We start from the raw sequence: 26,447 nt of genomic DNA on the forward strand, positions 1-26,447 counted from the left end.
TGTGACATTAAGTTTATTGCCTTAATGTATTTATATGGCCTTTCACCCAGCACCCTAGGAAATGCCCCTGGTTAAGACAATGCCATGCTGTCCTGCCTGTGAGATACCACACATTATATAAAGTTCTCTCTGCACTTGCAACTCTTTGCCTCTGCCACTTGACCACTGCATGTCAAGCACATAATCATACCAAATAAAGACTATTTAACAAAATAAAGAGCACATAAGTAGAGCTGTACTTCATAAGAATATGAGGTGAGAATGCGTATATATTGCACGTGACATAGTGACACCCTGAGGAACATACAACAAGGCCTATGTAATTCATCCATTCTTGACATCTGGACCTTTCCAGTGCCAAATTCCAAAGCCCTATTGCAAAGTGGAAGCATCATAATACTTCACCAAAAAGGAAGTAAACATGGATATCTTTCCCATGCCAACAGAACAGAGAGACTCACAAAGCGTTAAGCAACTTTAAATACAGGGTAGCTGCCTGTGTTTGCCAAAATCCCATTATGCCTATGCATTTCTTATAGCTAAGTGCTCTAGCTAATGACATATAAGTCATTGAGGCCTTTTAATGAGGCCTTTTAAGTTCAAGGCACCATTTTAGCTTCACTGACTACTGTGATTTCAGAATAGTTGCTTAATTTCAATACTGACTTTGAGTGTTTTTAGTCTGGCTTACATGCATAACCATTTTAACATTAATTTAGATGACAGTTCAGTAACAATTACATGGGCCAAGAGGTCTCCCAAGTTGAGATAACAATGTACCAGGAATTTTGTAAAAACATTAAAATCAATATAATTATTCTCGAGTAGAAGGAGTAGGTTTTTTCCCCCCTGAAGAGTGGTTTTTTTTCCCACTACACTGGAGTCACAACCATTCAAGGCCTGACAAGCCTTCCCTTCTTTGTTGCATCTCTCCTTATTATGTGCTGCATCACAAAAAGGCAGAAAACGTACTACCAATTTTTCTTTCACCATGAAGCAACAATAATTCTCAAATTGTTTGCATTCCCCCTATAAAGATGTAATAATGAGAGACACTCGAATGTCTTTTTTTTTCCTCTCAAGTGTAAACACAGGCATATTACCAAAGATGTATCAGATAACTGATGCTTAATTCTAATTAACTGAAAAAGTATGGGTTTATTTTTAAGTAAATACTGTCAAAAATCCACACTATTGCTTCAGTGTGATAAAAAATATATATCTTCAAAATTAACTATTGGAAAACCTAGTGATATTCAGTACCTCATCAACTGGCCAAGTGTTTTTGAGGACTCGCTCATTTCATTTCAAACATATTTACTTTCCAGGGATCTGTCTTAATCAAAAACTACTTAACAGATAGAAGTCCTTAGATACTTTACAATAGCAGAATAGAAAGAAGAAATAACTTCCCTTGATTATGATCACAAAACTTTATGGAATTAAAAAGAAGATTTCAGGTTACTATATCTATCAAAAAGAGATGTGACTAGTGATAACTAGCAATCCTTTTGAAAATAATATAATACAATACATATCTTTGTGAAGGTGCCTAATTCCCCCCTCTGCCACCTAATACGAATTAAAAATAGAACACCACAGAAATGAAGCCAAAATGTACTTCAGAGGTAAGGGATGGAATACTCAACCCCATGTCTGGGTGACCAAGGGGCTTAATGAAAGGCGGCTTAAATATCACATATCCAAGTGATAAGGATTGGAAGAAAATGTTTTAATTGCTCTCTGAGACATTAAAAAGACAATGGAAATGTGTGCAACTAGAGTGACAAAATTTGTAAGGTTACAACAGAACTACAATAAATTGAGAAGTTAACAGCTATAATGTAAAGAATCTTGACATTGTTTGAGTTAAATTACACAGCAACACAGGTCTGAACATAGATGATCTATTTGGAATATATACGCTATAGGCATCAGAAAAGATTTTTTAAGAGTGAAATCTAAACTGACATTCAGCATACAAAAATGAGAGGCAACACATAGAAAAGTATTCCCATAACCTGGCTGAATGACCTCAAAATTTGCACTGGATTTTTGGCAGCTAATCTAAATAGAATTCACTGTAACATACAAATACGTTAAGGTAATACTGCAAACAACCTTTGGCATTTGTTACATCTACTTCAATTGATTTCATGAAATGTATGCAGAAGGCACGTATTTCTCCCTAAACCATTGTCATATCTAATCAAACAAGAAATGGAAAAAGATTTCTATGGAAACAATATTTAATTGAAGAAAGAAAAAAAAAAAGATATGAAAGGATCATTAATAGGGTTTACCTTTTACTTTCCATGTCTAAATACACTCAAGCTAGTAATAAAGTGGAAAAAAAACTAGTCCTGCTCTGCTCAGATTGATGCCAGAGAAGAAAAACAAAACTAGTATCTTAATACAGTGGTCAAAACACCCAGAGATCATTTATTTATTAAAAAGAACATACATTAAGAGCATTAGGATTGGAAGTAAAGTCTAACCTATTCACAGTAGACGATACATTTAAGTAGAGACTTGTAAAAGTAGTATTCCACATTATTCTCAATGCAACTAAAAAGTCTGTGATATCTGAAGCAAAAATTCAAATGGACAATTTCTGTCTAAGGAATGCATCTTTGACCACTGTTTTTCCCCCTCAATGTTGCTGCAGAAACATCACAACTGTGTAAACTACACAGAAGTGAGATCATGATCACAAGCCACGTCAGGGGAACTGAATTCCATTCTCAGTTCTGCAAATGACTAACAAAAGTATCTTATCTCTTTTTGTTTACCTGTAAAAAGATACTTACCTACCTTACAAGGTTGTTGTGGGAACTAATTATGAGTATATTAATATTTATGAAGCATCCTGAGCTGCATTCATTCCTACAAAATTTTTCCTACAGTAGCTTGACTAAGTTTTTCAGGACAACGATTATCTATCTTTTGTTATTTATTTGTACAGTTCCCAGAACAATAGGGTTTTAATCCTTGACTTGGACAGCTAGGCACCATTGAAACATAAATAATCAGCAAACAATATGAGCTGAGAGGTTTAGCAAAGAGTTACCCTTCCCAGAGCTCCAAGGCACAGAGCATTCAAATGACCAGAATTTAGCCAAGGCAAAGGGAACTAGGGACAAGGAACCATAGCCTTAGTAGCTTGCTAATAGCTTTGGTGGCTTGCTTTTGAAAGAGTAGGCATATGAGGGAAAAAAAAAAAAAAAAAAAAAGAGAGAGCGAGAGAGAGACAGAGAGACAGAGAGAGACAGACACTGATAGAATGCACATGTGAGAAGAGAGTAATCAGCCTTCAGTGGAGCATAGGGACTGCAAATACAGTTGCCTTTTGAGCAAGGAATTGAGGGACAAAGCTTTTTAAATATTTGCCAGCTGTACTGTATCTGCAAACTAACAATAAGCACAGTAAGAAAAAAATATATATATTTTCCCCCAGAAACAACACATAAACATGTAATTTAACAAAACAGATGCACATCAACAAGCAAAAACCTGTTGTATAAACAGTAACTGTTGCCTCTTAAGATAGGTTCTATGCACCTACATGGTGCCATTGGCGCACACATGCCCACTATACTCAGTTATCAGCAGCTATCAGAGACTATCAGTTCCACTATCAACTGTGACAGCATTGCACCAACATTCCCTTGCCTCCCATCAGAAGCAAAACCCCATCAGACTGGAGTTATTCCGATTAGTTGAGTAGCTCTTCATCTTAAACAATCCTTCATCATCATCATGATCTGAGAATAAGTTCAGATATAAAGCATGAAGGGTATGACATGTAATTTGTGCCAACATTTGAAAGTAAAACAACTACTGAACAAGAAGGTAATCATTTCTTCTTCAGTTGCAGTCCAGACATTTGTTCTGTTGTTGGTAACTTCTAAGCTATGCCCTTTCTGAAGGTAGGTATCAGTAATTTGGGCTATGTTTACTCTAGAAATGAAACACTGATGGGAAGCATGACTGTCAGCATTAATATGCAGTGAAAAATAATTCCTTCCAAATAAAGAAATGCTCTGCTTCTAGTCAACCTGGAAGATACCTTCAGGACAGACAATTTCCACAAGGTGATGAATGAAAAGGAAGTAGAAAGATGAGACAAAAAGCCTGGAGTGCTTCCAGTAAACTGTGAATGCAGGGTGGGGCAAATGAAAGCAGTCATCAGAAGGAATAAAGGCAAAACAGTCAGGGATAACTAGACTACTACTACTTCTTTTTTTTTTTTTTTTTTTTTTTTTTTAGATGTTGTTAAAGCACTATATTATAAAAAATGGAATCAACAGAGAGGCTTTGTAAATATATTCAGTCAAAGTATGTGCAATACAGTCATTTACTGTAAAACATACAATATGAAATATTAAATTTACTTACCTGGATGTGTCAAGTAAATATCATCTCAATATTTTAGAATATCCTGTGTCCCACCACAATATTATATGCCATTATCATAATTTTCATCCAAAACTCTTTACTTGATATATTCCAAATCAACAATACTTTAAGCATATTATCATTGTTTAAATATTCTACTGAATGTGCAATAAAAATCAAAGCAAGTTAAGCAGAGAATTTCTCCATGACTCATTTTCATATGAAGTGAAAAGAAGAAATTAAGTGTTATAGGAAAAAAGAGATAAAAGGCAGAAATTACAATGAATGCAAGCAGAGAAAGCAAGAAAAATAATATATAAGTTACTACAAATATTTTTAAAATGTATTTTTAAACCCTTAATTATCTTCACAGTATTAGTTTTAGTTAAGAGCGCAGTAAATTAAAGCTGTGAGAAGTGGGATGCATTTATAAAATATATAAGTATGTTTTGAAGGCTAGACCCTCTGGTGGTGTGAATTCATTTGCCACAATAGAATCAGCATGAAATGTGACTCAATATTCAAAATATACATTTCAGCATTTTCTATTATGCATGAACAATAATTCTGCTCATCATCTAAAACCTCAAAATTGTCACATTTATATTTGGCAGTTTGATAATGGAAAATTTTTAATAGATGACAGTGATAAAGCACTGTCATTAAAAGACTACAGAGAAACAATACACATTCAATTCAATATGATCTGAAATGGATGTTGAATCTCTATTTTTGAAAGAAGAGAACTAAAGTTGTTTTTTTTTTTTTTTACTAACAGTAAATGAATGAAAAATCTTTTCAGAAAACTCAAAAGCTTACCTGTTGGTATGCCTGGTAGATTATATCAAACAAGAAAGCCTGAGGCATTTCACTTGCTCTATACCTAGCCCGTTCCAATGAGTGGTCTAAACAGCCATCAGCAGAAGCAGCAACAACAGTAGAAACTAGAGGACGAATTGCTCCTGCTGCCTGTCAAACAAAATACAAAAAGAGCATCACTGAGCTTTTATTAACATTAATGCATACCAGAGAGATGTAGTCACAAAAATCAGAATTTTAAAATTGGTCATCTACTTATCTTTAAGAAGACTGTATAAGTACATACAGAAAGACAATTTACAAAAAGGAGTCAAGTCCTTCATACACATCTATTGCAAATAGATGTACAGATCTGAGAGGTCTGTTTTTCATGCTTTCTTCTATACACATACTAGGCGGTTTCTGTGAGAACAGACCTAGACCTATTCAGATATAAAATTGACATAAAACTTCTGAGCAGCATTGACAATCCACAATTCTCACTGCTTTCACTGATTTCAGTTTGGCCAAGCTACTCCAAAATAAGCAACAAAAAACAAAAACATTCAGAGTACTGAATCTTTTTCGCTGAATTCACCTTGTGAAATACTGAGCATTCCCAATTACTCAAAGTCACCAGGAACATAGTGTACATCAGAAAGAATTTGATACCAAGCAGCATTGTGCGCCAGCACATACATTAAAAGGTTGATATTTCAGTTTTGGTTTTGCTTAGATGTAAAACCAATTAAACATATGCCTTTGATCATTTCATCAATATACAGTATTAAAGTTCACAGAAATCATCATTCACAGTTCTATGGCATTTTTGAAACAGATCTTTCCAAGCTGGTTTTTGGTTCATTTTGATACCAAAAAACCATCCAGTCATTTATTATATGATCACATGAACTTGAAATGAAGCTAAAGGAAACTGAAATAAGAGTTCTCAGTAAGCTAATTCAAGAAGAGAAGGAAGTAATGGTAAAACGTCGCTTATCAAGTCACAGGTAGAAAAGCCTGTTCCTCAAACAATGCTAACTGAGAATGGCATGCTTATCCTATATTACTTTATAATCTTTAATAATAATAAAAAAAATAATTGAAGCTCTTCAAAATATTCAGAAGTATTCAGCATCTTAGATCAGTATACCTAGAAAACCAGTTCCAATGACAAATTCTGACACCTTCTTCGCAGCCACAGAAAATCTTCAGAGATCCAATAAACATTGTTACAGAAAACGTTGTCATCACACAAAAGTAGTGTTAGTGTTGATCTCATTTTTCTTCTGTTGCAAATTCCTGCCCTTGTATATGAGAGTCAGGCTGCTTTTGTGCCATTTCTGACCTCAAATAACCATGCCATGAGGCATTAAAAGCGAGTCCTAAAATAGATTTTCTTCCCTCTTAAAAAAAAAATTGCAGTTATCTTCTCTTTCCCTTTCACACTATTGAATAATAAAACAAGGAGGAATTTCTCATGCATAAGGAGTTCTGATATGCCTAAGCTACCCATGCAAGGCAGGGGTGAAGAGATTCAATAGTATTTGAACTTGAAGTGTACTTGAACTACTTTCTCAGAACCTTAGAAGCTCCTTTTCTTTCTAATAAATGGGAAGACCTATCTATATAAAACACTGTCTCTTGTCATCCAAAGGCAAAACACATCACAGGAATGTGGATCTTCTCCTGCTTCTGTCAGGAAGATCAGTGAGAACTATGAAATCACAGAAAAACAGTGTACAGGATCTCAAGAGGTCATCTAGTCCACCTCTCTGATCCAGGCAAGATCAATCTGACTTCCGTCACAGAAAGGACAAACTGACAAAACTAAACATCATTATAATTTTAGTAATAGGTCAATGTACTAAAAGAGGAGTAAAACTTAGCAGAGGTACTATCAGGAAGAGAATAAGTAGAAGCAGAGAGTAAGTTATCTACAACTTCTCTGCCCTCTATTTTCTACAATTCTAGGATATGGATTATTGCCTCTACATCCTAGCTGCTGGGCATTTAGATTATGTTATTTTGTTCTGTCGTCATATTCTAATTGGTCACATACAAAAAAAGTTTTAAAATTAGAAGGTCATGGGAAAAGAGACAGAACAGCAAGCTAGTCACAGTTTTTCTTTAATTAGTTACGTCTCTTTAAAAATGCCTATTGGATTTTTTTTTTTTTTTTTTTTTTTTGAAACTGTTACCATTCCAGAAAAACAGTTAGAAAAATAGGATTTCTTAGGCTGATCTTATTACAGTTTAGGCAATTTTATTACAGGCAAGTTTATTTCAGTTCTTAGGCAATATTTTATTACAGTTTTTAAACAACTATGTCATGTTACATTTTAAGCATAAAACAGGCCAACAGAATACAATGTGACTTGCAAAACTAAACCTCACAAGTGAACTCATGCACTCTGAGAAACAAAAAACTAAACTGCAATCCTAAATAAAAATGAAATAGTCAAAATGATATTCTTAAAAGAGCTCTGAAGCACATTGTTTTCTTGACATCTGGTTTATTACACAACAAAAGTTCATGCGTCTTTGTGACAATAATGAACCTCATCTGCTTGGTCTGGGTCTAGCTCTTCTAAAAGATTCACGAAGATCTAATTTCTAATAAATCCAAACATGTCATTTTTTAAAACCTCCAATTAACTTCAAGTAATTAAAAGTTTCAAGGCAGGCATCTAGATTTTAACAAATGACATTTTTAAACAGTTACAGTTCTGTATTACCCCAGAACTGAGGCCAATGTAACAAGCTCAGAGTTTATCTTAGCACCTACTTTTCATCACAAACACACATTTAAACATCATAGATATGACTCCTGTCATAAGCCCACTCAGACTGTACCTGACACTGAAATATAACTTTTAATTCAAAGAATAAGATTTATGGCCAACTTCACTTCAGATCACATGAGGAAGAGGATTTCTAACCATGTATGCAGCAACAGCATAACTAATAGTCATCTGATGATGAATCAACTTTTACTCTGAAAAGACCTCAGTTCATGACTGCTCTATACTTTAAAATCACAATGAAGAGCTCTATACTCACTGAAGCCAGCAAGTTCCCACTCTATGTAACAGTTTTCCATATTCCAAAAGCTGCAAGACAGAGCCCACTTGCTAAGATGCATCACTGAGTTGAAAACTTAAAATCCTACAAAGACCTCACTGCGCATGCTTCTGGATCCAAAATTGGCCCATGGTATCTTCATTCACAGTATAAACATAGTATTAGGCACATAAAATCAGAATAATTGAGCTGTAAATATTGATCTCCCCTACATGCCAAAGTGGGAAACACGTTGTTCATTCTGCTGTACTTATTCTGGTTAGCTTAAGTGTCCTTCCTACTCAGCATGAAGTCGTTTATTAATTCCACTCTTCACAGTCTTCCAGTGAAGTTGGACATTGAATTTGGGTGCTTAAGACAGGGTTACAGATTACATTTCTTAGTTCAGAAATCTAAACATTATGGCTGAGTATCACTATAATTGAAGAGATTTTTGTCCCTTATGAGTATGGAGTATAAGAACAAGATCATCCAACCAGCCTACCTAAAATTCAGTTACAATGCCAATTCTTTTAATATCTGCATGGAATTCCTTTATTTTTTTTTCTCCCCCCCCCCCCCTTTTTTTTTTTTTGGCAATAACTCAATAACAACAGAACTGCTTCCATATTAGCAAACAGATTATATACTGGAGTATCAGCTATCTGAATTTTACTTGTTCTAATTCAAGAAGTTTTGACTTGTTATTTATGTTAGGAATGTACAGATATTTGGCTCAGCTTTCAGGCAAGAGGTTCAGACATGTTTTTTAAAAAAAAAATAAGATTTGTGCACGTTTAAAATTACAAATACTTGTTTATGTCAATATGGATTTTTGGATCATTTTCACACTTAAGTTTTTTATTTTGCAGTAGGCTAATTCAATGAGCTTAAAGGAAGTGTCTTGGTCTTATACTAAAATTTCCATATTTAGAGTTCCCATTTTCAACTTCCTAGTCATTTTGACACAGATCTCAAAAGCATTTACTTTCAAAGTTATATGCAAAATATATTATACACCCTTCTTGAACGTTAAGTGGACAATCAAACTGGATATCCTCAAATGATCACTTTATAGCCACTAAGCCACTCCACTTCAAAGACATTCTAACACTAGGTTTTGGTTAACCTGGTATGTACAGGATATCTGTATACTTTCCCCTGCTTTTGTATATTTTAAAAATAAATCTGTGAAAATAGAAAAATACTTGTGGGTAAGTTCTTAAAATATAATTCTTAGTTTCACAGACACTTAAAAAAAAAAAACACTATTAACCAATTAGTTTGCTTTTGCAGACAAAATACTGGAATGAAAAAACATCCTTTTACTCACTGTCTTTGAATTAGAATCACTTTAAAATGTCCTGAAATCTTTCGCTTCCATTGGAGTTAATGGAAATTGTAAGACTAGTATCTCACAGAAGTGAGCTCGTTCATCCATCTGCTGAAAACTGAACCAGACTTTAGATTTAGTATTAAAAAACACCACGGTATTTTTCTCATTTAACTCTGAACAGAAATCATTTAGATGCATGTATTCAGTGAATAAATAACTAGGCTGAGTTTTAGGATCAGTCAATACAGTCAACTCAAGAGGAGTAAAACCTAAGCAGTGCTGATGATGCCTCTTATTATGATATGAAATAAAATATATAGGCCACAGAAACCTGAAGACAGACTCATAGCTTGGTTAAAACAACACAGTATAACTTATTTATATTGAATAACCATGAAAACTGAAAATTCTCATGTTACTAAAAAAAAAGAAAAACAGAATCCATTAAAATTTGAAAAGGATTTTTTTTTTGGGGGGGGGGGGGGAGCTGATATCACAAGCAAGCCTTTTTCCAGGTTGCACATAACCCTGACAGGTTAAGTGCCTTCAGCTAAGACCAATACTCCATGTCTACAATACAACCTTCCAAGAACAAGTTATCAAAGAACCAGAAGCTCCAAAACAGCATGAAAAAAACAGCATATCTGTATCACTGATTTGTTCCCTTTTGGCAATCTGATTTGAAACAGAAGACTACAAAATAACTGTACAGTTCAACAACGTGAATGATACAGACTAGGAAGAAAAGCAAATTCCAGTGCCACAGAACACTTAAAAAATAATAATAAAAAATAATTGCAATTCTTTCTTTTACAACAGTGTAGCAACAAGCTCTGACAACCACATCTTGCAGATTAGTATACTGAGTAGCCATGGTTTTGATCGCCTAGAAAGACCCCAAGTACTAATGCACACTCAAAGTTCACTTATATGGCCAATTCACAATACTTAACTTCAAGCAGGTGGGAATCACATTAAAACTTTATGGAATCTAGTCCTAAATGTACAGACTCTCCCATTCCTCCAGTAGGATTTCCTTTTACTTTTAATTACTTCTGTGCTCCATTCATAGCTTCTCTCTCTCCCAAATTTCATTTTCTCTATACACCTTACTACCTCTGCTCTGTATACCAGCATAAATCACATTTTGTATTTCAATCATCTTAAGAGCATTAGATTCAAAGTTTAAAAATACGGAGAAATAGATCTGACACCAAAAACATTCATGCAAAGCTTATGAGCGTCATCTTTAGAGGAACTTCCCCATTCTCATTTCTAGATGTTTTCTCAATATTCACATTTATTAATTTTAACTTTCTTTTAATTAAGAGTTGTTTTCCACTCTGACAAGCAGAACAGCACTGAATCAACACTCTCAAATGCTTTATTTACCTTGCCCTAGAAAAAACAAACTTGTCTTCTGCACATATATACAGGATTTTGAAGCGATGAAAATGTATTTCTAACTAGCTGACTTTTTTGAAACTGCATGCTGGAAATTGTGCGGTTAGTCATACCTAATAAGACAAATACATCCATTGTGCAAACCCATTAAAGTCAATTTTGTAGAGGCGAGTTTGGTAAATACACAAATGATTTACCTGAAACTTCTATGAAGTCAAGGACCACATTAGTAATCTGTTCAACTGTAGTAAAAATTAATAACAATGTATGCTAATTTAAACAAGCCAGGTATCTAACAATTTACAAGTATGTCCTAGAATGTTTTTTATTAGGTGAAAGATTATTTATAAATTATCAAACATTACTGTCTCCTAAGGATTTCAGTCTAAATTAGGTCTGGCTATGAACCAGCAGATCAGCTCAGGATGACTATGATTAACTTTTCATTTTATTTGATCAGACTGTTTCCATATGTTAACACAGAGAAAATATTCTTCACACATATCAAACTATTTGCCATAAAAGGCATTCACAGCCATCTACAATTAAAAAGAATACAGAAACACACACAGTATCTGTAATGCATGAAACAGGTAGAAACATGCATTTCTTATTCAGGATTTGCACCCAAGTTAATTATATCTATAGTAATCAACATGCTTCAGCCACACTCAGTAATTATCACTTAAGTTAGCAGAATTGTCTTTACTGAAAGATTTCTTATTTCAAATTTATAAAACATCTTCAAAGCACAACTGAAATGCTCAATTATAAGATTAAAATATTTCACATATTTAAGAGCACATTCTTTTCAAATCTTTTATATTTTAAACCTGAAATGGAGAATATTTAATAAAACAAAGTCATAACTATTCTCATCTAATAAAACAGTCAGAAAAGTTCCTCCAGTGCAAATTCATGGTAGTTCACAGTAATATCCCATCTTATTTTCACTTTTTTAGAATTCTTTTTCTTTTCTTTTTCCTCTCTTCGTACCTAGCTGTTGTCTAGAACTACCCTTTGTCTTCGCTACAGCCAGAAGTTGTTAGTCTATGAGAAAATAATTTCACTGTAGAGAAGGAACACTTCAAAAAATTGCTTCTATCAGTTGCACCTCTCTGACCTACAGAAATCCTATCAAAACAACTCTATTTAGAAGGAGTAGATAGGGTCACGGACAAAGTAATGACACAAATTATAAACTACCATTCTGACACAGAAGTACAGCTGGTAACTACTGTATGTCTATATCTTTACGGTTTTAAGTTTAAAGTGTGAACCCAGGTTCAAGCCCAAACTAGCCAGACTTTTAAACTGAACTGATACAAGCCTGGACTCAGTCCACAGAGCTCATAACCTCATTCTGCACCTAGAACATCTCTGCTTACTGTATGGACAAAGCACCAGTCTGGCTGCATGGGTTCAGCTCAAGCCTGTCCCCATAACTCCTCCGGTTAATGTCACATCTAAAACATTCCCTGAACCAATACCTTGGCTGCACGCTCTTTCCTTGTAGGGCTGGATGTGGCATGCAGTTAGGACTATCGGACACGCAGGATGACTCGCTGAAGAATACCAATGGTAGACCGCAATAAAGGTAGAAGTACTTTCATTATCATGTGGAAGCACAGAGCCCTAGTCGAGGGCACAGCATACTCTCCTGCACGCTCACATCCAGCCTGTACCACATAGCACAGACATGATGTGTGGCATTTATGCAGTGGGGACAAGGGAAGATTCCTTTTTCCAACAAACACATACAACCCATATCCAAGACATGGGTTGCACAACCATTAAAGATCAGGCTTTAAGAAAAATAGGTTGGCTTCTTTCTACCAGATTTTTCCTTTTTATATATTTTTAAAAAGCAAGAATAAATCTTAATCACCTTATTTTGACTTTTGCCAAAAAAAAATCAAAATTAATAGTAATATGGGCACATCACCTCTGATTCCCCCGAGTGAGAGACCCACTAAAATTTTATCAATGTGGTAGGTATCACCAAGTTATTCCAGTTATTTTGATATATTTCTACTGGTAGCTTTTAATTGCTCAAGGACAGCATTGGTTGAAATGTTAAACAAGCCTTCTATAACATATATATGTATGTATGTTATAACATACATATATATATGCATAGGTAATATTTAATTGTCGGACATACAAAAAGAGGGATAATTAGAACATATGTAAGGAGTTTTGAAGACTATGAGAAAAGCTTGTATGCTAAACCTTAATTTCCTTAAAGTCTGTTTACACAGCTGGCTAGGAACAACAGTAGGACTCACTAAAATTGGACACATGTTAATCTTAAACCAACACTAGAAAGGAAGAAGATATAATTGTGTTTATTCCTAACTGCAAAAGACGGGATGTTTAATCAGAAATTTAATACATAATTTGATCCAATGTTAATGAGCTGACACTATGTTGTACATTGAACTGACTTCAAAGAGACAGGATGCCTTAAACAAATGTAATATATATTTATGATATTGTTTAAGAAAAAGAAAGCTTTTCTTCTAATGAGGTCATCTTTATCAGTACATATTACCGAGTAGCTGAGTACGGTACATGTACATTAAGACATGTCAGAACCCCAATTAGCTAGAGCAAACTAAAGAGGTTTGCTGATAGCAAAAACAGTTGCTCAAAAATTAGGACTGCACATGTTCTTTTTTTCCCTGATGTAATTTGTTTTATGCATTTAAAGCATTTATCACTACAGAGTCAGTAAATATTGCTTTGACCTAATCTACAATATGCTAAATTCCAAATGTTATTCTGTGAAAAAAAGTAAGATTTCTCAAAGAAAATGTAAATCTACCCTGAAAAGAGACAGGAGGATGGGAATATGCAACCAAAATTATAAATATGAGGTGGAGAAAGAACATATAAATAGGCATATCATAGGTTGCACTTTTTCAACAAGCAGTACTAAAAATAAGCTCAAGAACACAGTGAAAGTAGAAAAATTTCGAAAGAACAGAAAGCACAGTCACTGAGAAAAAGCAAAGAATAGTATTGAAACAAAACCAATATTTATATAAATAATTTATGTGAAGACTCAATATAATAAAGATCTTTCTTCCAAAAAGCAAACAAAAAAGCAAATAAGTCTTAAGAATATCAATTCTTGTATCTTGCTGTTGTATCATGAATTGCTTTCATAAATCAGAAACTACTTTCAATTGTCAGCAATAGTTGTACTTTGTTATATACAATTACAGTGGATTCTATAAGATGTAGACGTCAGTCTTCCTAAGCAATATAAATATTAAAGAGGCAAATCACATGGCCAGTAGCCTTCATTTATTTTCAGAAATATTTCAACACACACACAGCGCTTTTCGCTTTTGCATTTAATTAACAGAAGATGACAACATGAACCACCTACATTTTCTTGTATTTTTATTATTATTTATTTTATTGCTTTACTGCAATTCTAGGTAGCAAAAGTTAAACAGAATATTTGCTATAAAAATTAAGGAATCATGAAAGATCAACTTAACCTTTAAACTTAAAGATTATTTTACTTTGACTGCACAGTATATCCTTGTAGCAACAAGTAATGAATCACATCTAACAGAGAGCCATCTTTCCTACTCCAATTACTGATTCACATTGACAGCCATTTGCAATGAGGGTGTACTGTACCACAAATGACAGTGAGGCAATATAAAAGAGGAGTTAATATTTGTTTTTTCAGGGGAGTATAAACCTTGCAATTACTACCACTATTACAACTACAGTTGAGAAGTTGTATTAATTTTTTTTAAACTACATTAGTACAAAATCTACAATATCATATGCTGGCTATTAATCCACTGCACACCATAAAACAGAGTTTACAACAGACTGAGAAGCAAGAAATCAGAAAAAAATTTGGGGGCACTTCAGTGAGATTTGAGCACAATTTAAGTGACCAAATCTAAAACTACAGTCTTAATTCAAAACTCAGTCCCTCCTCCCATTCCTGAGCAATCTAAAACACAGGCACTACAGTTTGAACTGCTTGTTTCCCTTCTTTGCAGGAAATTTTCCACCGAACCTCTTTCCTTCACAGTCTGTTACATTCAAAATTGCAAGACATCTTTTACCAGCATCATCTTAGACTTTCTCTGCCATCAATGGCCTTGTAAAATGGATCGTTATTTCTTACCATCTGAGTTCGAGTCAGTCACATTGATAAACCTATGAACTTGGTACCTACTGAATTCATTCCTACATGCTCTTTAAAGTAGATTCTGGTCCATCTGTAAAGCTTACATCCCTGGGAATGGGAGGATTAACACAGAATAAGTCCAGTAAGCTATTACAGCACATGAAACAGGCCAACTTGCCTTACAGAGGCCTCACCTCACCTGCAGGGCAGGTATACTCCTTGGCACAACCATTTAGATAAAGACTTGGCAAAAATGCAGTTGTGGACACTTTAGGGCAAGAAATCAAATTTATTCTTAGTGCTTCTTCTTGATGAAGGAAGGAAAAGTTAGGGAAGATGTTCATGCCTAATCCTTAGTCAGAAAGATCATGTGGATGACAATCTCTTCCAGATCCTACCATTTAGAGATGGCTGGAATGATCTACAGGTTTGAGCATATATTTTATGACACGAAGAGAACAGTACTTCAGATAATTTAGGTAAGATAGGCCCCAAATGGCTGGTAAAATGATACACTGATGAACTGAAAAGTTCCAGTTAAAATCCTTCCCTCCCCCCCCTCCAAACCATCACAAAATAAATACTTGACATTTCCTATCCAATAACCTGGTTTATGCAAGATGAAAGATGTACACCAAAGTAATTTCAATCACCAATTTTAATCACTATTTAAAGTCAACAGGCAGTTGCACCTTTATTTAATGTCTTTATCTTAAGATTCACATTTTCACCCCTGCTGCTTGGTAAACATTGAAATACACTAATGAGCATTTACCTAGCTCTATACAAAACTAGTATTTCCTTTTGCTAATCAGAGTTGTATGACCCACACATATGTATTTCGATAATTCTGCCACAACATATACTCAGATTCTTAATTTTCAATATCAGTGAATGCATTCTATATATATATAGATGTCCCAAGTTGCTTGAGAAAAATTTTAATTTAGTTACTATTCATGTTTATTAATAAAAGAAAATGAGCTAAAGTAAGCTGAATAACTTTAAGTCATTTTGCATTTAAAACAGGCAAACAAAGGCATCTACAATTAAAGAAATTGTTACTTCTATTCAACACATACCACTGAAGTAATAACGATAATACAGGTATCATCTGATCTTTTTTAATTGCATTAAAAAATGCATTATTAAAAAGCTTACGCCTTATCAGATTGCCATAATTTTCATCTTGTATCTGAACAGCAATCCACTCTTCAGACCCCTAGATTTCAGATTATTTGCATCTCTACAGTAATTCCCCAGTCTCCTCAGTAAGGAGCACAGCAAAAAAAAGAATTGATTCCTCCTGCAAGTGTTTGATCACAAACAATAGTCAAGAATACAGAGAAATTATTTACTACTTCCATTGTTTTCTCCTCCTCTGTTCCTTATTAGGCATGCCTTTTCAACCATCCAGAGACTAAATCTGCTCTTCCTATAGGAAAAAGGTAGTGCAAGTTCCAGCTCCCACTCTGTTCAATTTTACAGAAATTCACTTTGCACTTCAAGTGAGCTGTGAAAGGCCTCTAAGGTTGTAATTGTAATTCACCACTACCAGACTTCTCATTTGGTTGTGCTCTTTTTTATATTAGCTTCAGCCAAATAGAAAAATTATAAAAGCTACTATTAAAAACAAGCAACAGTTAATCTACTGAACAGTATCTCACTACTTCTGTCAGATGCTCCAGTCTGTTTTTTTCAGTAATCACAAAACATCCCTGCTCCCTTCACACAGGCCAGCTCTCCAGTCAGACAGGTAAGTCTCTGCTTCCCTCCTGTTCAGGCACACACTCCCACCGAGAGGGGCAGATGAGGTTGAGATGATTCAACTCCTCACATCCATTCCATAAGCTGAGATTGCCCACTCAGGCTCTCACCATCTGAGCCCCGTCCACTCCCAGGGATCCTCATCTCATGCTTTTGACTCTCAAGATAGATGCTGAGTCCGGAGCACATATCATGAATGCCCTTGCCTTTTTTTAAGGAACTATCCTTTTTATCCACTGCATGAAGGAGAAAGTTGAGTAACTAAATACAATACATCTTTGCTGAAGGCTGCTTCATTTTCCTTAGTCATATTGTTTTTAAGAGACCAGGCATATAGATTTTATCTAAAATCAATAGCAGCTTCGTTTACACAGTACACTTAAGTACAGTAAGCTATGCTTGAAATGTATTTCCAGAATACCTGTATTCTACCTAAAACAAAAGTGAGTAAAAACTACTGTATATGCAGTTTTCCCAAAGCTAAAGAACATGCATTAAATCATCTTTATAAAAAGGACTGAACAGTTTTATGAAGCACAGTATTCCAGCCCTGTTAGTAGAATACAAAAATGTTGTAGAGCAGAAAGGCATATTCAATTTTAAATTTGTTACTATGATTATGTATTTGACTTGTTGATTTGAATCATTGTGTTCATTAGCAAGGATGCATCTAAGTCAGCTAATTGAGAGTGGGAAATTAGTCTTTTCTCTCCTTATCAGTGCTTTCACCCTCCAAACACAACATCTTATGAGGATAAAGACTTCAAGTATTTGCTAACAACATATTAGATCCCATTCAACAGAGCAAATTAATAAAGACTAGAATGAGAAGGTTCTATCTTTCTATGGGATTAATAACGCCTAAAGCCATGGAAACATCAGGATGTTTCCGATAGTTATCCATTACTACGGAGTAGAAAGAAATAGTAATTTATTGTCTGGTTGTTTTCTGCAGAGCAGCAAAACTACACAAAGAAAAGCTGAAAAAATATATATGCACATTAAAATCAAATGGCTGAAGTTTTGACACAGTATCATCATTTGCAGTCAAAGATGCCAACATTAATTTTATGAAACTTCTATGAGTCCACAATGACTGCCTATAAGAGCACTTCATTGCTTATATGTGGAAGATTGACCCATGCATTTTGTGCTTTAATGAAGTTAAATCACAAGAAACTACACTGACTGCCAAAAGTAGTACGCCAAGATGTTAATTTGTCAGTGACTTGATTGATGAACAGTTGATAACTGTTGAATAGTTGACAAATAGTGAATAATTAAACTAATAAAATATGAAGATGATATATGGCCAGTAGCAAACATGAAGGAACAGATAACACATGGGTCACACATGAACCAAAAGAATAAATGACCTACTAAAAATCTCCAATTTAACAACTGTAAACTAGGTTCTGTATATGTCAGAACATAATCATAAACAGTGCAAGTCAGAACCTTTAGGTGCAGAGTCAGAATGCAAGATTTAAAAGGTTAGTAAAGTCAGAATCAATTGATTTCTGCCAACTAGACCTACCTGCCTGCCCTTCCTCCCCCAGTGGTAGGACAGCAAGCTTAGTATATAACTGCAGCAATGAGCAGTTAAATATTTGTAAACACTAACCTAAAAATATGTTGCCTTTTCCCAGAAAACATTCCTGACTCCTAAGATTCAGCCTTTAAGCTGAGGTATATTAATTCTCATTTTATATTACTTTATAAAGAACGCTTGAATTGCTTAGTTTAATACCACATAATACAGAAAAATATGATAAATAAACCATCATTGGATCTTGAAGCTCATATCTCAGAAGTTTTAAATATTTTTGACAATAGTTTATATTATCAACCTTGAAGAAATGGAAATAGTTATGTGACCACTGAAAGTTTTCTTCATAATCTTCAGTCAGACCTCAAATGTTTTCATTTATTATTTTTGTACATTAAGTTAGGATAGCCTTGCCACTTTTAGATTGAAGATGTTTTAAGTTTCAAGTTTTGAAATAGTTTCCGGTATTGACCACTTTCCTTTCACACAGAGAACGTTATACTGAAGATCCAAAGGTCCCTGGTTCAAGCCCAGGCTTCAGCAAGCGGGGTCCTTGGTGCTGCAACCCTGTCTAACATGCTCTAGGTGACCCTGCTTGAACAAGGGGGTTGGGCTAAATGATCTCCAGAGGTCCCTTCCAACCTTACCGATTCTATGATTCTATGATTGAAAACGAAAATATTCTGATCCTACATATGCATGCATTGGAGAGTAAACTACAAGGAAGTTATGACTGAATTACATGGTCACAATGTATTGCCCCTCTAAACCAAAAGAGCAGGAAAAAAGAAACCTCATTCAATAACACAGAGATACTCTCAAATATCTGACATGTCATTTTGATTTCAAGCAAGAATCTTAAATTTTGTGACTATTTGCATGGAGGAACCTTGTCCACAGAGATTCAATAGCAAGTACAAGCTTCAGAGTCTTACATTAGAAAACGGTTTATTATTCTGTGTTCTAATCCTAATCATTCCATTTCTTAAAGTGCATTGATTTCAATCATTGATTACATCCATTCACACTTCTATCTTTCAGGAGGCAAGAATTTCCTTGAATAAACCAGACAGATTGAAGCAGCCTGCTACATATTCGATTTGAAGCTCAGCCTTAACAGAATAATTTCAAGTCTCTCTATACAGTAAGTACTATGAATTGGTTTCAAAAGCAAAGATTATCAACAATGTATTTTAGTAAGTATTTTTATAGCAATAAATTGCAGCTTCTAATAATTATACATATGACAGCAGAAATTTACACCTTTAAAAAATCACTGTTTTCCTTAACACATTCTTGTATTTTCTAAAAAAGATCTCAAAAAAAAAAAAGGAAGCAATCTCACATCATTATCATCCATGATAGCATGAAGTGGGATTGGGTTCCAATGTTAGTGTCTGAACATCAGAAAGTATACGTACACTCAACAGAAAGTTAAAAAACTGCTCTTAATCACTAAGCCACATACAAGATTGTTCTTGTGCGGTATGAAAGTATATTGAGAACGATATAATACTTTGGATTATCTGGGATGGGACAACTCTATGTGGAATAAAAGGCTCCTACCAGTGAAGACTGGATACAAGTCCTTTGTTGCACTGTGTATATACAGACAATTAGCTCATGATTCTCAAATATAATGAATCACAATTTTCTATACTAAGGGATTTCCAAAGCTTAGTGAAGGGAAATAAAATAAGCTTAATGCAACTGAATCTATCAAATCTTCCAATTTTACAAGTTCTAGAAGACTGAATCTATTCTGATTTCAATAATCAACAACATAGTTCTCCAAATGTTGTTCTCTTCTAATGTTTCTGTGTAACACCTCTGAAACTCAGTAACACATGTTTTTGCATTGACATAAGTCAGATGTTCCTAAACTAGAGGACTCTAATCATCACTGGAATATATATCACTTCAAGATAACAACATAACCAATTCTTTATTCTGCTTTTGCACAAGTGTCTGACAAGACAGTAGGAGCCCCTGCAAAGTACAAAGCATAGGATGATAGCAGAGACCTTGAGAATACAGGCACAGATGGCCTAAGCGTACAAATATGAACCATTAACGGTCTGCTACTGGTCATTAAAGGAATGCAACCTCTAGAGCTGGCTAAAACCAGTCTTAGATAATAACAAAGAAGGCAAAGATCACGTGTAAAATATTCCAGTACAATAACAACAGAGGGGACAAGAAAATATAAAAATGTCATTGCTTCTAAAAGAACACTGAAAGACAAGTGAGTAGAACTGCTCCAGCACTGCTTAAGTATATCATGCCTGATGAGCCTTACTACTTATCCATTCAAGTCCTCCTGCATCTTCAGTACAGAAAGAGCATTGCATTGTGGTTTGCCATTCACCATATTTTGCTTATGCAACTCCACAATCATTCATAAAGTGTTTTATTTTGCTGTATGATTGGGTTAAAGAACAGTATGCATGTGCGCCTGTTCCCTGTTCCAGCCCTCAAGCACAGCAAGACTGGTATCACAGCGCTGAGACTGGGTAAACTCAGAGATGACAACAGACCAAGCATGACACGTGAAGGTTTCTTCTAGATGGAGATATTATTTTGACGGATTGTGTACATAAATCACAGTCCATGAGGCTGAATAGTACAGTATATATGTATAGGCATGTACGGTTTGCTAAGATCCTTGCTAATTATGAAAATAGATTAATAATATTCAACTACTTCCAGAATCCAGCTTCTAATTTTAAGAATGTAGAAGTTTATTTCAATCTATTTTCTCAAAAAAAATGTATTTTCAAATACAGTTTATATTTTAACTAGTAAAAGAGTCTGACTATAGGTGACATTTTTCCCCTACATAAATGAAGTGACAAGATTCTCCCCCCTTCTGAATTTTATTCCTGTAAACACTCTTCTGGTTATGTTGTTTAAAATGCAATGTTGGCAGTGAGATATTGCTAGAGGCTTTGGACTAATGCCTTCTGAAGCTTCCACTTTTCCCAACTTTTACTAGCAATAAAGAATTTTTATCTAGAAACATGTAATTTTAATTACAAAATATAAATGGAATTTAATTGGTTACAAAGTTATATTTTCATATAATCAAGGGATGTTTCAAAGATTTAAGGCATAATTTTAGTTCTGTATAAGTTGCACATTTAGATTCCTTCAGGCAAATAACAAACTGATTAGTAAGTGTAATAAAGTAATTTATTTGTCTGACAATTGGCAGCAAAAGATGCAGTAACTTACTTGATCAAATGCCATTTTAGAGAACATCCAGGTTTCTCATAATTATTCCAGCTATATGGTATGCAGATGAACAACAATACAGCATTATTCTTATTACATTAGTGCTTTAATATTATGCTTCTGCCAGGTTTTGTACCTTTTTACACAATGCAAAAGGAAGTAATTACTTCTTGCACTGAAAGATTGAAGAATTGACCCTCCTCTAGACAGAGAAAGAATTTGACTATATGAAGAACTAAAGATGATAGCTTCTCCTTCACCAAAATCTTTCTGATATTCAAAACCATGCATGTTAGTTTTGAGAAAAAGTCTTGGCTTTCCATTCATTCAGTTCCTCAAAATTCTGTACAACTGTCAGGTGAAGATAACCACCTCTCTCTCTGGCAAGCAGCTATGCTAGATTGTTACATGAAATGAAGTTCTTCTCATGTTCCTTAATTCAACTACTATGACAGGTAACATCAGTAGCTAACAGCTTTTGGAGTCCAATTCTCTGATGGCCCAGTTTCAGTGAATTCAGTGGACCTAAGCCAACACAGGAAACCACCAGAGCCATTAAATACCACACGCACAATATAAAGAGATTATATAGTGGAAAAGACAACTATGACAAATGTGTAAGATCACTTGTATAAAATCAAACGATACTTACGTGATCTACACAAGGAAGTGTTTACCAGTCGAAAGTTCAGGTGAGTACACTGCCTTGAGAAGGTCTATAGAGATTGCCTTCCTTCTCTATTGTTTTACTGAAAATACAGTGCTATGACTTACACACAATTAATTAAAAGAAAAAAAGAGGAGGAAATCATTAAAATTGTAACAGGTCCAAGGAAATGTCACTTTTTCTGGCTCTCACTAATAACTTAAAATATACAAAGTCAAGGGTAAGGGCTGATAAACCATAAAGACATCTAAACAAAAACACTTTCAGAAAACAGTTATCTCCACCTTCAGCACAACTAGCCTACTCTTCTACTATTCTCAGAGACTCTCCTTTAAAACAAATTTGGAAAGCGGATTTATTTTACAGTCTTTTGACAGAGAACCAATCCTGGAAAGATATTTCCTGGTAAATAAGAAAGGTCAGAAACCTCATCAAGATTCTAACAGAATTTAAATTCAAGTGACTGGAAAGCAATGTGCTCTATCACTGAAAACTACAGAGAACAGTTCCTGTTTTATTCCCATTCCTAATGAAGTCAACCTACAAAAGTATAGGCCAATTTCTAGGAAGCTATATATGTTTAGATGCAAAATGCAAACATGTTTGAGAGCCCTTAAATATTTACTGTGAAAATCAAATCATGTAAAAGATGGTACACAAAAAAACCAAAGGAATTAAGGAATATCAAAATTCATCCTTTAGACTCTATTTCACTATAAAAGTTGCAAATAAGTTAATTGACAGATGTGTTTACCTCATTTACTGAAAAAGACAAGCAGCAGTAGATTTTTCCAGCTTCTTAGCACCCAAACAATCTGTTATCATTAATGGATTTAACCTCAAATCATCTCATCGAAGTTGGGAAGCATTTTATCCATTTACTATTGGGGAACTGAAGTACAAGGTAAATATATATCAAATTGTACAAATAAGCCTGTGGCTAAGTCCTGAATTTCTTGTACCTTCATCCATCCTCACCAGCCAGTCTCTCCACCAGTTCCTCTTGCTGGCAGTATCATTAATAACTCTACCATCCCATTTACATCAGTGCAACTTCTACCCACTCCTCCCAGAAACTTACCACTTATTTCCTCAGAAATCTCTCCAGTTCCTATAAATATTCCCAAGAAAGTATAAAGTCCCCAAACACAATGATGACAAGAGAGACCCCCAGCCACACACTGGAGGCTTCCAACTCATTTCCTAGCAGTTTCCAATGCTTAAAGGTTCTAGAAATATCTGATGTTAACACAGAGAGTTCTCTTGCCACTTACCCACTCAGAATTTGCATACAAGTATGAGATGAACACACATGATGTTTGTTACTTAACTCTGCTCTCTTCTCTGATTACAATTAATACAACACTAACAAACATTAGCATTAGCTGAGAATTCCACACAGAAAAGAAAGTAGATTATCATTAGGCTAGCTATGTTTTGACTAACAAATTGCAAATTAACTTAATATCTTACTGATAAACCTCTGTGGCAATAACTAGAGTTCTGAATCTATTCTATTAAAAAAAAAAACTCATTGACACAATGTCATTAATGCAAATCCCAAGAGATTCCACTTTTTCCCTGTACAGTACATAAGAACATTGCAGTGTCGTATGGCTATATAGTACATACCCCATGTTCTTTAGCAGCCAAAACCACTTCTAACAGAATATCTTCTTCTATAAATGGCCTCACAGCATCATGGATAACCACTACTTCTGGTTTCTGGAGCAGATATTTGGAAAACTCACTCTCTGCAAAAACTTTCAGTCCATTAAAAATTGATCGGTGACGAGTTATTCCACCTTTTACTACTGTAACTCTTTTGTGGCCATATTTCTCAATGATAGTCTTCATTGTTTCAATATTTTCAGGAGAAACCACCACAATAATGTCAGATATCCAACTTATCCTGGAAGAAATAGTACAGAAACAGAAAAAGTAGACATGAATGACAAAATAAAATTACAAACATCTGCATGAAAAAGAAATCCATATTGGGGAAAAAAATCGAGATAGCTAAATAAAGCATCTCAATATTCTCCAGTAATTACATTTCCTTTGCACATTACCAACCTATTACTACATGGAGAGCTACATGAAATGATCTCTACCAATATATGGATGTCAAAGTAATTAGAGTTTTTCCCCCCAAAAAAGTTTGCAGAAATAAAAACTTCGGATAATCCTTTAGAAAGTCTTTAAAACAATTCTTATTCCAGCCTCATCATCAGCTTCAAATATAATTTCTAAATCAATCACATGCCTTCTACTATTTTAGTTTCTCCTAAATTCAGTCTTCAGTAAAATGGTAAATTCTGGGGTCTCTAACACATCAAGTTCTAGTAGTTAGTACACTACATACAAGTGAATAAGAGCAAGGCAGCAATGAGACCAAGGAAAACTCTGGAGACAAAGATCACTACATCAAGGCAGACATGAGCAGAGATAGACTGTTAATGAATCATAACTATGACACCTGAGTGTTGTCAGAAGGTATTATGCTCATAATTTGGAAGAAATACACATACATACATGTGTGTATATATGTGTACACGTGTGCGCACACATAGATTTTGGATGCAGGAAGGTAGCAAAACATGAACATGAAGTTATGCCAGCCAGTTGCTATCACATGAAAAAACTGCTTTTCAAAACTCCAAACTTTAACACAGGTATCAGCCTAATTCTGTCATGGGGGAGGAAGGAGGAACCCACAAGATTAAAAACAGTCGTAACTGAAGTTTGGCTGAAGTCATACCTGGGTCAAAGGTCCTAAGAACAAAAATTAGTCATATGCACCATACTGTACTTCAAAATAATGGAAGTGTCACAGGTCAAATGCAATTACTCAGGTGTTTTATTTCCTAAATGCTATGTAGAGAACATCAAAAAGCATTTACCATTATTTTATTTCCTTTCTGCATCTCCACAGATGACAGTTTGTTTTGTTTGTTTGTTTTTTTCTAGTATGACAGACACATAACTAGTCAGATGAACAATGAACTGAAAAAACACTTTATTTACTACACTCACGTGGAGCCTACAAATCTGGTTTTGCAAAAGGGAGGAGTATGGCATATTCTCACTACTAAAACAAGTAAAACTATTGGAAATGTTCTGTAAACACAAGAAAGATTAAGGTTAAAATAAAAAAAAATTATGGCTCTCACCCTCCTGGTGTCTACTATAACACATGAGAAGGTATCGCCTAGGAACTATCCTTACTTCAAAAGGAAAGTCATCTGTGAGGCAAATCATTTCCCTAGAACTATATAAAACACTAGTGCATCTTCCATTTTCTATGTGGGTTTTGCAACTAACAGTCCATGGAAAACTGTAATTTAATGAACTTCAAAAGAACTACTAAAAATAAAATAAATGGAAGCTCTATTAGCAATCTTAAAGATTAAAAAAAAAAAAAATCCTCGCATCCATTTTGTTGTTAACAAACACAGAAAATATAGCCAAACTAACATTCTCAGCATTTCTTATTAAAGTTCTGCGTATATAAAATCTGAAATCAGAGAGTTTCAAGATTCATTTTGAGTTGTCATTCATCATAGGTTCACCAAAAAGTTCACAAAACTCATATAAGTCCTGGCATAGTCCTACACTTAGCCACAAAACCTCACACTTTTGCATGACTTCAATTCAAAATTAGGGCAAGCAAAATGGATTCATCTCAGATCATCTTTGTATACTGAGGTTCAGTCATGCAAATAAAGCTAAATTCAATGAGATCTATTTCACATTATTAGAAAAGAGCTCTGCACTTCTATTTACAGGAAATCTAAGGAACTGTACAGTTTCCAGACAGACAACCATCTGCATGTTCACGAGTGACAGTGTAAGAAAAGCACTGACCTTTCCCATTCTAAGATAAAAAAAAAAAAAAAAAAAAAAAAAAAAAAAAAAAAAAGATTAAGATGCAACTGTGGAGTACACAATATCATATGAGAACTAGGCAAAGAACTGAAGTACTGGACAGCCCACGATAAATTCGTGCACAGGGAGGTTGGAACGGCTCAAGGCCTCCCATGGTACAGTACATCGAAAAGAGACA

The 26,447-nt window shown here is 34.6% G+C and overlaps 1 protein-coding gene across 1 annotated transcript in view; it reads right to left on the reverse strand.

The window, feature by feature from the left end:
* The window catches only part of CRPPA (CDP-L-ribitol pyrophosphorylase A), a 118,952-nt gene that overhangs the window by 87,938 nt on the left and 4,567 nt on the right, over window positions 1-26,447 (reverse strand). Inside the window, exons 2-3 of the mRNA XM_062569187.1 lie at window positions 24,014-24,293; window positions 5,218-5,367 (exon numbers count right to left, since the gene is read on the reverse strand). Of these exons, the coding sequence (XP_062425171.1) occupies window positions 5,218-5,367; window positions 24,014-24,293 (430 nt within the window). The remainder of the gene's footprint in view (window positions 1-5,217; window positions 5,368-24,013; window positions 24,294-26,447) is intronic.

The sequence above is a fragment of the Rhea pennata genome, chromosome 2, assembly GCF_028389875.1.
Source record: "Rhea pennata isolate bPtePen1 chromosome 2, bPtePen1.pri, whole genome shotgun sequence".
Taxonomy (NCBI): Eukaryota; Metazoa; Chordata; class Aves; order Rheiformes; family Rheidae; genus Rhea; species Rhea pennata.